This window comes from Oncorhynchus masou, chromosome 26 (genome assembly GCF_036934945.1).
Source record: "Oncorhynchus masou masou isolate Uvic2021 chromosome 26, UVic_Omas_1.1, whole genome shotgun sequence".
NCBI classification, from domain to species: domain Eukaryota; kingdom Metazoa; phylum Chordata; class Actinopteri; order Salmoniformes; family Salmonidae; genus Oncorhynchus; species Oncorhynchus masou.
In genome coordinates, this window is record NC_088237.1 from 6,121,844 (window position 1) to 6,140,935 (window position 19,092).

General features: G+C 39.4%; 1 protein-coding gene across 1 annotated transcript in view; it reads right to left on the minus strand.

Annotated features, from left to right (window-relative positions):
- Positions 1-17,453, minus strand: part of LOC135514695 (protein phosphatase 1H-like) — a 51,117-nt gene extending 33,664 nt beyond the window's left edge. The window contains exons 1-2 of the mRNA XM_064938218.1: positions 17,043-17,453; positions 269-437 (exon numbers count right to left, since the gene is read on the minus strand). Coding sequence (XP_064794290.1) covers positions 269-437; positions 17,043-17,272 — 399 coding nt within the window. The 5' untranslated portion in view covers positions 17,273-17,453. The remainder of the gene's footprint in view (positions 1-268; positions 438-17,042) is intronic.
- Between the last annotated feature and the right edge of the window lie 1,639 nt (positions 17,454-19,092).

Here is a 19,092-nt window from a genome sequence, read left to right on the forward strand (position 1 = left end):
CATGAATACTTATGCAAATAAGGTGTCTGTTTTTATTTATTTTTTACATTTGCAAAATTTCTAAAAACCTGTTTTTGTTTTGTCATTATGGGGTATTGTGTGTCGATTGATGAGGGACATTTTTTATTTATTCAATTTTAGAATAAGGCTGATACGTAACAACATGTGGAAAAGTCATGGGGTCTGAATACTTTCCGAATGCACCGTACATGTATGGGCACCCATGTGTGTGTGTGTGTGCCTGTGTGTGTTTGCCTCTGTCTCTCACAGCGCTGTTCTCCTTCAACCCCAGGCCTTCTCCGTTGGGAAGCGAGGATCTTCTCTTGGCGGTGGGGGTCTTAATGGGGGTGGTGGAGTCTCCTGGTCTCTTTCTCACCACCACCACCTCACAACACGCCTGGTCCTCATTCAGGGAACTCTTACCTGCGTTGATCACCCTGGAGGAGAGGGGAGCACATACCAAACACACAGGATTAGCTACTTACACTCAGAAATAAGGGTAAGGGGTCATTCTATTTGATTTTAATCACTTTTTGACCTCACCCCATTTGATTTGAACAAAACTTGCATGCGAAGAAATGATCAGAAAGTTACATTTTTGAACTGAATGCCAAAACATTAAGGATATAGAGGTGCTCAAAGTTTAACCATTTTGCATACCCCACCCTACAATTAGACATATTGACTTTGATATAATTTGAAAGCTTACATACAGTGTTTTCAAACAATTGAATAATTTATTGAAAAAAAAAGGGTTTTAATAAACATACAATTTTTAAACCTCAAACATCAATTATCAAAAAACGCTTCAACCCCATTTTTTTTCACCCTACGGTTAGGCTACAAATAGTTCCCTGGGCCCAGTTTTCCAAATAATTAGTTTTCTGAGATTTTTTAAATGCATAGAAATAGAAATAGAATGGGAGTCCCAATTATAGTCAATGATACAATGAATAGAATTCATTGTATTTCTATGCATTTAATCCTATCCAAGTGCCAAAATTTGATTAGATAACATTTTAAAGACTGGGCCCTGAGGTACAAAAAGATCAAAATACACATCATGTATCTTCAGAGGCACACAATGATCTCACATGGTTCTGTTTGGTACCTTTTTGGGTACTTGTATGGATAATCTAGTATAAATGGTTAATTTCTGTGACCAATATTTTTAATACAAAAATGGAACAATCACACTCCAAGGTGAAGGTACATTTCTGTTTCCCAGGGTACAAACATATTTTGTGAACCCTCAATACCCACCATAAAGTACAATGAGGACTTTATTCCACTTAAAAGGAACTAACGGCTTTGTCACTGTGGCGGTATCTTAAAAGGCAAATATGTATTTCCCAGCATGCTCTATATAAGGTAGATTTTTGTTGTTGTTGAATATCTGTGCTTTTGCATATACATTGATTGATTGATTGATTAATCTTATGCTACACAAAGATAAATAACATATATTTTTCTAAACTAATCCAATCAGTTAGTTGGATATTTTGCACCAGTTACTGAAATAGTTCCAGTTTAAATGGCTTAGGTACTATCCTGTATATTTCTAACGCTGGCAGACATACAAATTCCAACTGTTGGATAGCCTAACTCTGTTGCGTGGAAAAAGGAATGGGGTGGTGAAATAATTTTCTGTCATGGACAAAGGAACTCAAAAGGTGTGATATTGATTAACAAATTTTGATCTGAATGTGCAAATAGTTAGGAATGAGCTTTTTGAATATGAAAGTTGATGAAAAAGAGATTTGGCTCATTAATCTATATGGTCAAAATCAGGATGATCCATACTTCTTCGAACAGTTAGGGGTGTACTCACTTTTGTTGCCAGCGGTTTAGACATGAATTAATAACCTCTTGTAACTACCAATCCCGGATCCGTGAGCATAATCATCAACTGACACTAATTAGCATAACGCTGTGTGTTTGAGTTATTTTGAGGGGACAGGAAATTTACACTGTTATAGAAGCTGTACACTCACTACTTTACATTGTAGCAAAGTGTCATTTCTTCAGTGTTGTCACATGAAAAGATATACTCAAATATTTACAAAAATGTGAAGGGTGTACTCACTTTTGTGATATATATATATATATATATATTACATACAGTATATATATTACATACAGTATATATATATAGTATACTGTATGTAATATATGTGAATTTGACCAAATACTTTTGGTTCCCTAAAATGGGGGAATATGGATGGAAATACCTCAAATTAAAGCCGAAAGTCTGCACTTACAGTTATAGTCATTGTATAATTTCAAATCCAAAGTGCTGAGGTAGAAAGCCAAAACAACAACAAAAAACTGTCACTGTTCAAATACTTTTGAACCTCACTGTAGCACCAGTCTGTGGATGTCTGCTCTGCAAATGTAGCAGCATCACCCATACTCAATATCTACTGCTCAGAGCAGAAACCTTGTTTCTGAAACCGTGTGTGTGTGTGTGTGTGTGTGTGTGTGTGTGTGTGTGTGTGTGTGTGTGTGTGTGTGTGTGTGTGTGTGTGTGTGTGTGTGTGTGTGTGAAAATCACCCAATGGTCAGACAGAGCGAGAGAGATAGTGTCACCTCTGTCAGTCAAACACTTCTCTCCTCTTCACTGATAGCTCAATGAGTCTCAGGGATGCTAGGCCACAATGTGATTATTCTAGTGGCTGTTCTCCAAGGATTGTGTGAGGTTATGATTGAGAAAACAGCCAGAAGGCCACAAGAAGAAAAACAATGGTATGGAGTAGTCTGGATGAACCCCACAGTTTCTTCCAGATCAGACAGTCAAATTTTCAGATTACTCATTACTGCCAATTATCAGCCCTCCTCCCATGACATAATTTAGCAGACGCTCTTGTCCAAATCAATTTACTATCAGTGCAATAAACTACAGTTGATTAAAAGGACATCACAATAGTGTAAAATGATCCTACTATACTTGTAGAAATTAAATGCTACTGTAAACTTAATATTAGTATTTAACAGTAGTTGACTGTAATTACATGTGATTGGTGCAAGCAGGTTGGCTATTAGGCATTTGTATATTACAGAATATTTGGTTTTACTATCACTTGCAGTTATAGAGGCCTAAAACAAAGGCTCCCAAACTGGCAGTGATTACAGAGCAAACCACTCAACCTAAAGGTTTAAACCTTGCTGACATTTCGATCTGTCCTTATAACCATACAAAAGTGTTAGGGCACTGCTACTATATATAATTAAAATTGGTACATGATTCTTACTAATTGCAACAAATAGCGCCACTTACAAGACATGCCTCGAAATCGGTTAATGAGCCAGCAACTCTTTACCCTCCCACAAAATGTCTCCACTGTGCACCGTAATTTACAGAATGCTGCAGTAAATAAACACCAAAACACAATACAGTACTTTGTTAAATAGTAAAGTAATAAAATTACAGCAATTGCTAACAGTGAATATGTAATCATATATTACAGCATACCAATAATATGTGGTGCTTTATATAACTTGCACTTGTAAAGATCTTAAAAGGCTTCTAAAGTGGCAGGGACTAAACACTCAACCATTTAAGGTTTGAGTCTTGCTGCCACTCTGATATGTTCCATATACGCATTACATTGTTAGAGAACTACTACCACATTTCCGTTAAATTGGTACAACACTCTCACTAACAGAGCAACAAATATAGCCCCTCACAAGGCACGCCTCAAAACATATTAATGAGACAGAAACAACAATACCATGCACCCACTAATGTTCAAAATGTTTTTGGCACTCAAAAAAATACTGTATGGTACTATATTCTGTGTGGTGCTATTGAATTACAGCAAATTACTGGCAGCACAGTAGCCAGTAAATCACAGTAGATTTAGAGAAAAAGGTTTTCAGATACCAAAAATACAGCATGGTACTGTAGTCTGTGGGGTAGTGCTGAATTACAGTAAATTACTGGCAGCACAGTATCCAGGAAGTTACTGTAGATTTACAGATCAAAGATTTTAGATTTAAAAAATATGGTATTGCACTGTATTCTGTGGGGTACAGCAGTCACACTAATGGGTACAACAAATATAGCCTCATACAAAGCACACCTCAAAATATGTTACAGAGGAGTAGCGGAATGCCATTGAGCCCCCATAATGCATTGCTCTTTACAGTACTGTAATATATAATTACAGTAGCTAACTACATTTCTTTTGTTGGAAATGTACAGCAATTTGTTAGTGTAAGCTTTCTAGATGGCGTCTGCCTAAGTATTCAGACCCCTTGACTTTTTCCACATTCTGTGATGTTACAGCCTTATTCTAAAATGTATTCAATAGTTTTTTTCTTCTCACATTACTCCATAATGACAAAGCAAAAACAGTTTTTTAGACAGTTTGTTAATTTAAAAAAAAGGAATATCACATTTACATAAGTATTCAGACCCTTTACTCAGTAATTAGTTGAAGCACCTTTGGCAGCGATTACAGCCATGAGTCTTTTTGGGTATGACACTACAAACCTGACACACCTCTATTTGGGGAGTTTCTCCCATTTCTCCCATCCTCTCAAGCGCTGTCAGGTTGGATGGGGAGCGTTGCTGCACAGCTTTTTTCAGAAGCCACTCATGTGTTGTCATGGCTGTGTGCTTAGGGTCGGCCAGCCAGTGGCTAGCTAGCTAAAATGGTCCCTTTCCTAAATTTGCCATGAATGGAAATAGGGATGACTTAATTCTCCTTACTGGCCAATGATTATAACAGCGATTCTGATCCAACCATAAATTCATACATTGTGCCCCTGGACTGAGAGGATGGAAGTTCAATATGTAGCTCGACGTAGAAGACTAATGTTAACTAACTAATGTTGCACATGACAGGAAGTTGGGCTAGCGAGCAAGCATTTTAGCCAGGTAGCCTAGGACAACAAAAAATAAAAGTGTGTACTGTATGACAGAGTCATAGACCGTTTCATCAACATGAAAGAAAGGAGGAAGGCATTGGCATTTCTCAATAAGTAGGGTGAGTCAACATGTTTTTTCTACTTGCACAAACGCAAAACACACACACACACACACACACACACACACACACACACACACACACACACACACACACACACACAAATCAGAACCATGGACAGCCACATCATATTTAGCTTACGTTGATTGGACTAACTCGTTTTTGGTATCATTTAGTTGTAACTGTATTAGACCAAGCATAGGAGCAGTGGCGAATCTTGGTGGGGCAAAAAATAAAATGTGTGGGATGCATGCCAGCAAAGCCACTACACAACACAACACATGAATTGCACTATACCACTGCTACACCTGGCTATCAGCGGAGCCTTGTCTGGCAGAGAAATAGTTAATTCAGCCTAATTTACTGCCTTTATTTTTTTTAACATAGATGATATGGCTGACTTGTGGTTTCTACTGACAATTGAGATGTACAAACTACGGCATAAGGGGACAACAAGCGAATAAGAGGCAATCCGTAATTTTGATTAAGACATTAATGAACGAGCTAGGACAGACGGAGTCAATATAACTATTTGTTCAGCACTTTTGAAATGTACAGGGACAGAATTCAGAACATGGGCCAATCTTACAGTGTTCTCCCTGTACATTAAGTCAAAAATGTAGGATAACTGAAAAGGGCATATGTGACTGCCCGGCTCAAATCCGTCTTATGTAGCAAAATTTGAAATGTTTTTTGTTTGTTGTTGCATTGGATAAAAGTAGAGACTCCGAGCTACAACATGGTATATCATACACTGCATTTTTGAGGAACAATGGGGAAGTAATTCTGCTTTGAAAGTTGATAAACTTGTAAACTCACTTTTGAGAAAAGGGTATTTGAATGTTTTGGTACCTACGGGAGAGCTCTCCTTTGTCAACACCCATTCAGCATAGTTCACACCCTCTTAAGCCAGCTCCACCCATCTCTTTAAGGATTCACACGTGAGGTCATGTGCTAAACAGTGAGTAGTGTAGCAAAGATTAAGACTAAAAGTGGTTGTGGTCTACAATAAGGAAAAATTCTAGGCAAACAGAAAGTGTCGGGATGAAAATATTTTATAAATATTAGATGACACTTACCCAGACACACTTGTCTAAATTGATGGGTCATGTGAAAGAAACGCTATAACCCCTAGTACTAAATTGTCATACTTGTGTAAAATATAAATCATTTCAAATTCCTTATATAAAACCAGATGGTAGAGTTTTTTGTTATGTTTATTGATGGATAGCCAGGGGCACACTCCAACACTCAGACATAATTTACAAACAAAGCATTTGTGTTTAGTGAGTCTGCCAGATCAGATGCAGTAGGGATGACCAGGGATGTTCTCTTGATAAGTGTGTGAATTTGACAATTTTCTTGTCAAAATGTATATGAGTACTTTTGGGTGTAAGGGAAAATGTATGGAGTAAAAAGTACATTATTTTCATTCAGAATGTAGTAAAAGTTGCCAAAAGTATAAATAGTAAAGTAATGTACCAATACCCCCCCTCGCCAAAAATACTAAATTAGTACTTTACACCACTTCCCAAATGCCTTCTGTCATGGAAATTTCCTGTATTACCAAATCATGAGAGAGCAAACCACACACAAGTCAGAGTTATCATAAAGTCCATATTTAATTATATGAGCTTCACCATAGCCCTGTTTGACTTTCAGATCAATTCAGTGTCTATAAATGAATTCTCTGAGAGTGCTTACAAAACAGTTCTTACTATAATTTATAGCCAAGACACAGCCATCTCAACTCACATGACGAATAACAGATCTTAAGAACATTAAAAGGAAGACTTTACTTGAGAGAGGAGTATCCCATAGCCAGACAGCATTAGCTATAAATTATCGTTCAGTTTGCTCTCCTAAAACGAGGTTCTAGTTCTTGTTCTTGGTACAACATAGTACCAAAACATTACCTCATCCAATGGCATATATCAATTGTCAATTCTAGATACCCCCATCTCAAATACAATCCCTCCTTGACAAGCTCACAGAGAGGAGTGACTGGCACACAGACATTGTGGAGACAACTAACTGGTTCCCCTTTAATCACGCCATCCCTTCACATGGTTTAAGAATAGTTACAGACACATCCACAGATAAGACTAACCTGACCTCTCCCCTCTCTGGGCCCCAAGTAACTGAGCCCAAGCAGCGAAGGGATAACTGCAAACTGCCAACAGTATCATCCAAAAAGAAGACATCCTAATGACAAATATCTCAATTAAGCATTAGTATGTAAATAAAACATCTTATTTATCAATGTTATCTAACTAATTCTGATTCGTCTATCACACTTCACACCAAACATTAGCATACTTTATATACGGTTACACACGCACCTATCACATAGTATTCCATACATAAGTTAAGGCCATGCAACCTGAGTTGAAAGCTGAGTGAGGTACACATGTACAATACATAAACAGATGCATGTTCCATATACAATACCTTTCAAAAGTTTGGGGTCACTTAGAAATGTCCTTGTTGTCCATGAAAACATACATGACATTAGTTGCAAAACGAATAGGAAATATAGTCAAGACGTTGATGTCATTTCATTTTCATTTTCTCATTTTAAATGGAACTGTAACTAAGTAAACTTATACTCTGTTTTATTATATCTGATTAACAATATGAGTTCATAAGAAGGGATTGTGTGACACGGACAAGGAGTAATTAAAGTTAATGAACACCATTCCAACTAGGCAGAGAGGAATGGGTTGTGGATTAAGTAAGCAGATAAGGTAGTTAACCTATGGTTGAACCGACGAAACTTAGCTCTGAGGTGTTTTAGATAAGGCAGTGAGTGCATTCCTAGGTTTTCTGTTAATTAGAACTGTCAGCTAAGTGGTGATCAATAATGGTGAGGGGTCAAGAGTTAATTCAGTTATGTTGTGTGTCCTCTGTGTGTGTGTTAGTGAGTTGGAATGAACTTTTAAACACACTTAATTCTAGGTCGGGAGGAGGGGATTCATTCTAGAAGCAATGAAATTACGTCATGTTATTGTATATAAACTGTTGCTCGTGGTAACGTGGCAGCGCGCTCCGAGAATAAATTCTATTATCTATTATTGATAAGACTGGTCTCCGTCTATTTTATGCAAACAAGAATCTTACAAATTCTCATAAAATAGATGAAGGGAATTCAATTAATGAAAACATATTGGAATAACTAAATTACAGTAACAATTGGCCCTACGAGCGGATTCCACAAACTTGCCTCTGTCGTCCGAAGGGAGAGCCGAAAGCCGTGCACGGACGAGTCTGGACTCGTTATTTAAAGACCTGGCCTCTGAATTGAGGTTTAAAAGAACAGGTCTGTATTAGATCTAAGGGCGAAGAGAAGGTGACGGAATCGAACCGGCATTGCTTTTCCCAGTCTACAGGACGACGGTAAATAGTCTTTATTCTCGAATTTGGGAGGAATGATGAAAGTTATCTTTGATTTGTTGTTCTAAAAATATTTAGATTTGATAAATAATAGTAGCTTCGCTATTCCAAACAGATGTGTTGGGTTACTTGTATGACCAATATACAAGGATTGTGTGTGTGTCACGATCGTCGTAAGAAGCGGACCAAAGTGCAGCGTGGTGTGAATGTATCATTTAATAGATGACGAAAAAGTTAACTGTACAAAAACAATAAACAACTAACGACCGTGAAGCCATCATAAGAACTGTGCTGACAAGCAACTAACATAGACAATCACCCACAAACAAACAGTTAAACCCAGGCTACCTAAGTATAATTCTCAATCAGAGACACCTAATGACACCTGCCTCTGATTGAGAACCATACGAGGCCGAAACATAGAAATCCCAAAAATCATAGAAAAACAAACAGACTGCCCACCCCAACTCACGCCCTACCATACTAAATAACGACAAAACAAAGGAAATAAAGGTCAGAACGTGACAGTGTGACAGGTCTGACATTACCTGTGGTAAGGTGCACTACCGTAAATAAAATATAACTTAATTAATATATCCTGGTTTTGCAAGCCGAAGGGTTATTAAGGGTGGGATATAGTAAGTTTTGTTAGATAGGACGGTCGTTTTGTACAAATAGGATAAGCATTAATTCAAAAGACCTAAATGAGGATACATTAGGCTTGGTGAGAAGGCAGGGTAATCCTAGGCGAACGGAATAACTGAACCTATTCAATACAGAAAGAAATAATATTCAAAGAAGTGGGAGGGAAACTCAAAAAAGCGAAATGAGATTGATTGGATAAATACAACCGGAGTTTAACCAGGGATATGTGTCCCCTGGGTAATAACTGATAGATGTAATAACTGATAGATATGGATAAGTGAGAATCATAGAAATACATACACATATATTGTAACTAGGTAATGGTATATAGCACATTTATAGATCATAGTAATATACACACGTAGAAGGTAAAAAATTGAAAGCCATAGATAAGTGATTAAATACCATAGCTACTAGTAAAGGCAAGGATTTATCAAACATGGGAAGTAAATCCTCAAAGGAGGTTGCGGTGTTAACAGGGGACCAACGGTGGACCAACGGTGGATGGAGCAGAAAGATAAGAGAAACATAGAATTCTGTCCAAAATGGAGTAAGCAGTATGAATTTGATGAATGTTGAATGATGAATGTTGAAAAATGTTGAAAAATTAGAGTTGCTTATAAAGCAGATACATAAGGAATGTGGAAACGATGTGAAGAAGCAGAATAAACAGGGGTTATACACAGCCAGAGTTTGGCTTTCAGAAGCAAAAAAGAGAGTTGAGGGTGAAAATAGGAGGAAACCCAAAAAGAGCCAAGATGCGCTGTCCTCCGCTCCCGCAGATGAAAAAGTTAGCCAATTGGGCGGGGGTGAGGGTAACAAACTATATCCTTCTTGAGTATACCAAGAATACAGAGGTAATCTTATCGATGAAATAGTGGTTGTGAGAATACGGCTGCAGGAGCTACCTGCAATATCACCACCCATATATGTGAAGCCTGCTGAAGCCGAGGGAGGGATAATAGAGGTAGAAAAAGGAAAAAAGTCGAGAAAAGTGGATAGGGTGAGTCAAAAGAAAAAGATAAAATGTTTTAATTGTAACGAAACTGGACATTTCGTCCGAGAGTGTAACGCCCCTGCAAACGTTACCACCAAGATTGTAATTTAACTGAGAAGAAGATCAGAGGCGACAATCGGGGGGGGAAAAAAGGGGTCAGATACAAAGAGAGCGAGATTATTGAGAAAACTTTGGGCTTTTAAATTAGGGCTATTTTCTGTTGTCCCGATGCCAGAGTTACGAATACAGAAAATTGTAAAATGGGTATTTTTGCGGAGAATCTTAGTTATTTACAAAGCATTGGTGGTATAGTGGTGAGCATAGCTGCCTTCCAAGCTGGAGCCACAGGTTTGGTTCCCAGCCAAGGCGTTGACTAAATTCAGAGTTTTTGATTGTAATTAAACTAATTGTATGTTTTGCCGAGAAAGGTCGCTAGTGTTTGTATAAGATATAAACTGAACGTTTTAATAGTTTTTTTTGGTTCAAATTGATAGAAGGGATAAATTGAACGTTTTTAATAGATTGTTTAGGTTAAATTAATAGACTAATTCATTCAGTTTAAAATAATAACGAAGCGAATTGTGATACAAGACGATGTCTGTTCACTAAATTATCTATTTGAATAATGTATTGGGAATAGAGTCGTAATTAAAATGCTGAATCAAAGACGAGGCAGTTACTTAAATCTAATTAATTCTAAATAATAATGAAGAGACAATTACGATAGATTTGTGCCCATCGAAATGTTCTTATATATTTAGTGAATTGAGAGATGAGAGATGTTGATTGATGTTGTAAGTTCCTAATTCAAGATTCAACAGATGTGATGAATTAGGTTTGGTTTATCGAACCCCTACTACTGTTGCTGCAGACAGCCAACAATTATTTACAATTCATTGAAAGTCATTGCGGCTTGGGTCTAGGTTGAGCGCCTGTTGATGACATCACTCGCAAGGCACTTTTGTCGCCACGGCAATGATGTTGTGACTGGGGGTGACAGAGAAAATTGTTTGTGTCATTTAGAGGGAAAATGTGTGCATTATTGTTTTGAGTCACTTTTAAAAGTTGATAAACATTTCCAAATACATTTTTAAAAGTAGCTGTAAGTTGTCAGGGTAGTCAGGAAAGATGCTAAAAACTAGCAGCTGATTCGCTAGGTGGGCATCATTGATTTGTGGCGTTTATTGGACTATATTTGGCTGTGAGAAAGGGAGATTTGAGTTTCTGAATCGATGTAGCATAGTGAATAATCGTTAGGCGTTTTGTGTTTTTCTGGGAGAATGGGAGTTTTATTTTCTCTCTTTTAGATGTTTCCTGGGACTATAATCTTGGGGAGGGTGGGTGAGATTGAGGCCATAAACGACCAAATTGAAAAAGGCCTGGAAGTTTTTGTTTTTCATTAAGGTTTGCAAATATACACACATAAAACATTTGCTAGGACTATTTGTTTTAGTGCAAAGGTATTTTAAAAGGGGCACACTCACATATGGAATTTTCTGAGTTTTAATTACACAAGTGAATTTTATTTTAAGGATAAAGGGTTCTTTAATATGTCTAATGTGGTATGGAACATGACTATAAAAGGGTGGTATGACCTTTGACCTTATAATGGCTATCTCTTGGGGTCTGATCAGCCTCAGGGGAGAGCCATTTGTATAATTCATTTGTGGTCATTTGGGATACTAGTTTTAAGGTAAATTAATTATAATTAGTTTATAGTTTTGGGATATAATTATAGTTTGAACCACAGATGAGAAAGTGGTTCAGGATTCTGTTTTACAACATTGGCTGTGACGTTTTTGAATTGGCTATTATTGATTTGGTATTTCAACAGAAAAAAATCCTATTTATCATTGATAATAAATAGGGGGAGATAAGATACATTGAAGTTTGGATAGGAGATATATTAAGCCAATAGGGCAGGAAATTACATAGAAAGATAGTGATTTTATAAGCATTAAAAAATATTAATGAAAATAAATAAGTTTCAGTTCTTAGGGGTGATAAATTACTGTAGATAAGGTATTCCACACTATGCAACATATTTTAATTTATTGATGAAACTGATTTTAAGGTTAATTAATGTTATTGTCAGATAAAATACTGTGGATCCCTAAAGGATATAGCGTATTAGTGTAGGAAGGATTTGATATGGTTAGCATTTGTTTTGGCTTTGTTTGACTATGAGGAGGTTTTTATTTAAATAGTATTAAATTTTACAGGGATATATAACATCTGTGATGATTTCGAATTATTGTTAGGATCAAGATAGATTGATCAAGGAAATGTAAGGACTTTAGAGATTGCCACTCATAGACAATGATTTTAGATAAAGTCAAACAGTGAGACGCTTAGTGGTACTTGAAAGATAGGACAGAAAAGGGTTACTGTTTAAATTGATAAATATATATATTTAAGAATATATACACTGCTCCAAAAAATAAAGGGAACACTAAAATAACACATCCTAGATCTGAATGAATGAAATATTCTTATTAAATACTTTTTCTTTACATAGTTGATTGTGCTGACAACAAAATCACACATAAATTATCAATGGAAATCAAATATATCAACCCATGGAGGTCTGGATTTTGAGTCACACTCAAAATGAAAGTGGAAAACCACACTACAGGCTGATCCAACTTTGATGTAATGTCCTTAAAACAAGTCAAAATGAGGCTCAGTAGTGTGTGTGGCTTCCATGTGCTTGTATGACCTCCCTACAACGCCTGGGCATGCTCCTGATGAGGTGGCGGATGGTCTCCTGTGGGATCTCCTCCCAGACCTGGACTAAAGTATCCGCCAAGTCCTGGACAGTCTGTGGTGCAACGTGGCGTTGGTGGATGGAGCGAGACATGATGTCCCAGATGTGCTCAATTGGATTCAGGTCTGGGGAACGCACGGGCCAGTCCATAACATCAATGCCTTCCTCTTGCAGGAACTGCTGACACACTCCAGCCATATGATTGTCGAGCATGGTCTTGCATTAGGAGGAACCCAGGGCCAACCGCACCAGCATATGGTCTCACAAGGGGTCTGAGAATCTCATCTCGGTACCTAATGGCAGTCAGGCTACCTCTGGCGAGCACATGGAGGGCTGTGCGGCCCCCCCAAAGAAATGCCACCCCACACCATGACTGACCCACCGCCAAACCGGTCATACTGGAGGATGTTGCAGGCAGCAGAACGTTCTCCACGGCGTCTCCAGACTGTCACGTCTGTCACATGTGCTCAGTGTGAACCTGCTTTCATCTGTGAAGAGCACAGGGCGCCAGTGGCAAATTTGCCAATCTTGGTGTTCTCTGGCAAATGCCAAACGTCCTGTACGGTGTTGGGCTGTAAGCACAATCCCCACCTGTGGACGTCGGGCCTTCTTATCACCCTCATGGAGTCTGTTTCTGACCATTTGAGCAGACACATGCACATTTGTGGCCTGCTGGAGGTCATTTTGCAGGGCTCTGGCAGTGCTCTTCCTGCTCCTCCTTGCACAAAGGCGGAGGTAGCGGTCCTGCTGCTGGGTTGTTGCCCTCCTACGGCCTCCTCCACGTCTCCTGATGTACTGGCCTGTCTCCTGGTAGCGCCTCCATGCTCTGGACACTACGCTGACAGACACAGCAAACCTTCTTGCCACAGCTCGCATTGATGTCCCATCCTGGATGAGCTGCACTACCTGAGCCACTTGTGTGGGTTGTAGACTCCGTCTCATGCTACCACTAGAGTGAAAGCACCGCCAGCATTCAAAAGTGACCAAAACATCAGCCAGGAAGCATAGGAACTGAGAAGTGGTCTGTGGTTATCACCTGCAGAACCACTCCTTTATTGGGGGTGTCTTGCTAATTACCTATAATTTCCACCTGTTGTCTATTCCATTTGCACAACAGCATGTGAAATTTATTGTCAATCAGTGTTGCTTCCTAAGTAGACAGTTTGATTTCACAGAAGTGTGATTGACTTGGAGTTACATTGTGTTGTTTAAGTGTTCCCTTTATTTTTTTGAGCAGTGTATATAAATATATATATATATTGTTGCTAAAGATGTAGGGCTCAATGACGGGTCACCACTGCATAGGAGATTTGATGATGTTGAAGTTGAAATGAGGCTGGAATAGTGGAGGCCGCTCCTGTTTTCTTTGCGTCTTGTGGTAACTCTCCATGGTTCTAAACCAATAGATGTTTCGTAAACTTTTGTAAACATGAACTTGCTTGACCATTCTGTAGGTCATGTAACTGTTTGCTACATGCAATATGGTTGGTGTATTTCACCAACCAGAAGATGCTCTCCAGTTTTGTGATGAAACAAAGGCGTGGTTGAATTTATTCTGCAGCTGTGTCTTCTTCTTGTCTTTTTTTATTTAACTAGGCAAGTCATTTGAGAACAAATTCTAATTTACAATGACAGCCTACCCCGGCCAAACTCAGACAACGTTCTGCTAATTGTGCACCGCCCTAAGGGACTCCCAATCACGGCCAGATGTGATGCAGCCTGGATTCAAACCAGGGACTGTGGTGACGCATCTTGCACTGAGATGCTGTGCTTTCGACCCTGCGCCACTCGGGAGACCAATATATATATATATATACAGTGGGGCAGAAAAGTATTTAGTCAGCCACCAATTGTGCAAGTTCTCCCACTTAAAAAGATGAGAGAGGCCTGTAATTTTCATCATAGGTACACTTCAAGTATGACAGACAAAATGAAGGGGAAAAAATACAGAAAAATCACATTGTAGGATTTTTTTATGAATTTATTTGCAAATTATGGTGGAAAATAAGTATTTGGTCACCTACAAGCAAGCAAGATTTCTGGCTCTCACAGACCTGTAACTTCTTCTTTAAGAGGCTCCTCTGTCCTCCACTCGTTACCTGTATTAATGGCACCTGTTTGAACTTGTTATCAGTATAAAAGACACCTGTCCTCAACCTCAAACAGTCACACTCCAAACTCCACTAGGGCCAAGACCAAAGAGCTGTCAAAGGACACCAGAAACAAAATTGTAGACCTGCACCAGGCTGGGAAGACTGTATCTGCAATAGGTAAGCAGCTTGGTTTGAAGAAATCCACTGTGGAAGCAATTGTTAGGAAATGGAAGACATACAAGACCACTGATAATCTCCCTCGATCTGGGACTCCACGCAAGATCTCACACCGTGGGGTCAAAATGATCACAAGAACGGTGAGCAAAAATCCCAGAACCACACGGGGGGACCTAGTGAATGACCTGCAGAGAGCTGGGACCAAAGTAACAAAGCCTACCGTCAGTAACACACTACGCTGCCAGGGACTCAAATCCTGCAATGCCAGACGTGTCCAGGCCCGTCTGAAGTTTGCTAGAGAGCATTTGGATGATCCAGAAGAAGATTGGGAGAATGTCATATGGTCAGATAAAACCAAAATATTACTTTTTGGTAAAAACTCAACTCGTCGTGTTTGGAGGACAAAGAATTCTGAGTTGCATCCAAAGAACACCATACCTACTGTGAAGCATGGGGGTGGAAACATCATTCTTTGGGGCTGTTTTTCTGCAAAGGGACCAGGACGACTGAACTGTGTAAAGGAAAGAATGAATGGGGCCATGTATCGTGAGATTTTGAGTGAAAACCTCCTTCCATCAGCAAGGGCATTGAAGATGAAACGTGGCTGGGTCTTTCAGCATGACAATGATCCCAAACACACCGCCCGGGCAACAAAGGAGTGGCTTCGTAAGAAGCATTTCAAGGTCCTGGAGTGGCCTAGCCAGTCTCCAGATCTCAACCCCATAGAAAATCTTTGGAGGGAGTTGAAAGTCCGTGTTGCCCAGCAACAGCCCCAAAACATCACTGCTCTAGAGGAGATCTGCATGGAGGAATCGGCCAAAATACCAGCAACAGTGTGTGAAAACCTTGTGAAGACTTACAGAAAACATTTGACCTGTCATTGCCAACAAAGGGTATATAACAAAGTATTGAGATAAACTTTTGTTATTGACCAAATACTTATTTTCCACCATAATTTGCAAATAAATTCATAAAAAATCCTACAATGTGATTTTCTGGATTTTTTCCCTCGTTTTGTCTGTCATAGTTGAAGTGTACCTATGGTGAAAATTACAGGTCTCTCTCATCTTTTTAAGTGGGAGAACTTGCACACAATGCAAACAATGCAATTGTCACAACACATAGGTTGTAACCAAATTATAGCTATTTTCTGGGTTTGGCTACCCCAGTGATTTTACTCACACACCGCTACTGGTAAAGACCTAGCTCCCACGGCTGATGAGAGCTAGCCCCCTTTTCTGAAGTTAAAAACTGCTGCATATTGGATGATGTAACTGAGTGAGATCTGATGGAATTTAGCCCTGTTGATGTTGACTTGCGGAGAACAGGCGATAAATGGGAGAATGAAACATGTGGGCCATTAAAATCAGCATAATAGTGTGCAGTATAAAATAACTGCATAAAGACAAAGGATTAGGCTATTTCAATGAGCTATTATGGCAAACATTTCGCTATTATCACACATTTAATTTTGGACTTCAGGATTGTTTTCGTTTCCAATAAATGCATGGGTCTACACAAGGAATTTCTATTAGGCCTACATCTATCTACAGATGAGCAGGCTACATTGGAAGGTTTATTCTCATGCGTCTGAGCTGAGCTGTGCGTGGGAGCAGACAGGCAAGGAGCTGTCAGTGGCACGCAAACTCCATGGCCATAAATAACATGATAATTCCCAGATGCTGTCTTCTCTCCTCCATCCTCATACATACATACACTCTCTCTCTGTTTCATGCGAATAACATATTGGACTGTGACACACAACACAAATCTACGATAGGCAATAGCCTACATGTTTCATTCTATTACGTGGCACGCATTTGAATCTAGTTCCAAAACCGTTATCTGTAAAAGGCAGATGATGCTGAGGCAGAGATGGGCTATGGGTGCAGCCTTGCAATGAAACTAAAGAAATGGTTGACAAATCTTGGAAGATGGACGTATCTATAGGCTACATCAGTTTAGGCTAATGTACTTACTCAGCGTAACCAGTGGCCCACGGCAATCTCTTCGTCTCTTTGAGGATGAGAATCGGCCGCCCTATGTGATCTGCGGAGCACTCGATTTCATCCTGGGTCAGTCCTAGGAACTCGGGTCTCGTGTATGGGAATTTCAGCGGCAGTTCTGATCCGGAATTGTCACCTTCAGCGCCACCAGCCACAACGCCTCCCATGAAATTGGCCACCGCAGATTTAACCCGAGTGAGCATGTTCGTGCCGCGTCGTGTGTCGGTGCTGTGCGGTGCTCCAGCGCGGCTCCCCTTTCCCGAATTTCCCCCCAGCTCGGCGACACGTTTCGACGACAGCGCGAAGGATGCAAAAAATACCTCCTCCTATTCAGGATTTTATTCAAAGCCGCTAGAGAGAGAGCTAAAGTCCCCTTGTGGACACGGAAATACACTCGCGATTAACAGAGTCATGTGATTCCAGCCTATCAAGCTGCTGGATTTGGTCGTCAGGGCCACCGCACGAGCACTGAGCTATAGGGTTGACTAACAGTTGAGGGTCAAAGGTATCACTTATCCTGGGATCTTGAGCATTGTAGACAACGTCTACAACCTGTCAGGGACAACACCTGGACTTACACACATCGTGGAGTTTCCCAGACGTGTGTGTTATCATGGGGCAACTTTGGTTTTAGAAATGGGGGGGACATTTATATATCTATATCTTTTTTTAAATGTGTATAAATGTTGTATCCAGTCGGGTAAACACTTCAAAACACCCTACCTGACCATTCTGAGGGTCTGCATGGTCCTAAAAAACACGGTTGCCTTGTTTGGTATCACATTCAAATTATAAAACTGGAGGGGACAAAAATGCAATTTCTGAATGTTGTCCCCAGTGAAAGTTGCTCCCCTGTGTGTTATTATAATTGGGTCCGCAATATGCCAAAATGCACTAGCTGGCACTAGCTAGCCCTACCTGGTTACTGGCTATAGTCATGCTAGCTAGTAGTAGCTAACAGTGACAAAAAAAAAACACTAAATGTTCTTCTGTGTTTCATGGAAACGCCCAAACATTACACTTGAAATCAAAAATACTGTGCCTTGCGAAAGTATTCGGCCCCCTTGAACTTTGCGACCTTTTGCCACATTTAAGGCTTCAAACATAAAGATATAAAACTGTATTTTTTTGTGAAGAATCAACAACAAGTGGGACACAATCATGAAGTGGAACGACATTTATTGGATATTTCAAACTTTTTTAACAAATCAAAAACTGAAAAATTGGGCGTACAAAATTATTCAGCCCCCTTAAGTTAATACTTTGTAGCGCCACCTTTTAATGCGATTACAGCTGTAAGTCGCTTGGGGTATGTCTCTATCAGTTTTGCACATTGAGAGACTGAAATTATTTCCCATTCCTCCTTGCAAAACAGCTCGAGCTCAGTGAGGTTGGATGGAGAGCATTTGTGAACAGCAGTTTTCAGTTCTTTCCACAGATTCTCGATTGGATTCAGGTCTGGACTTTGACTTGGCCATTCTAACACCTGGATATGTTTATTTTTGAACCATTCCATTGTAGATTTTGCTTTATGTTTTGGATCATTGTCTTGTTGGAAGACAAATCTCCGTCCCAGTCTCAGGTCTTTTGCAGACTCCATCAGGTTCTTCCAGAATGGTCCTGTATTTGGCTCCATCCATCTTCCCATCAATTTTAACCATCTTCCCTGTCCCTGCTGAAGAAAAGCAGGCCCAAACCATTTTTTATTTTTTTTAATTTATTTCACCAGGTAGGCAAGTTGAGAACAAGTTCTCATTTACAATTGCGACCTGGCCAAGATAAAGCAAAGCAGTTCAACACATACAACGACACAGAGTTACACATGGAGCAAAACAAACATACAGTCAATAATACAGTATAAACAAGTCTATATATGATGTGCGCAAATGAGGTGAGATAAGGGAGGTAAAAGCAAAAAAAGGCCATGGTGGCAAAGTAAATACAATATAGCAAGTAAAACACTGGAATGGTAGATTTGCAATGGAAGAATGTGCAAAGTAGAAATAAAAATAATGGGGTGCAA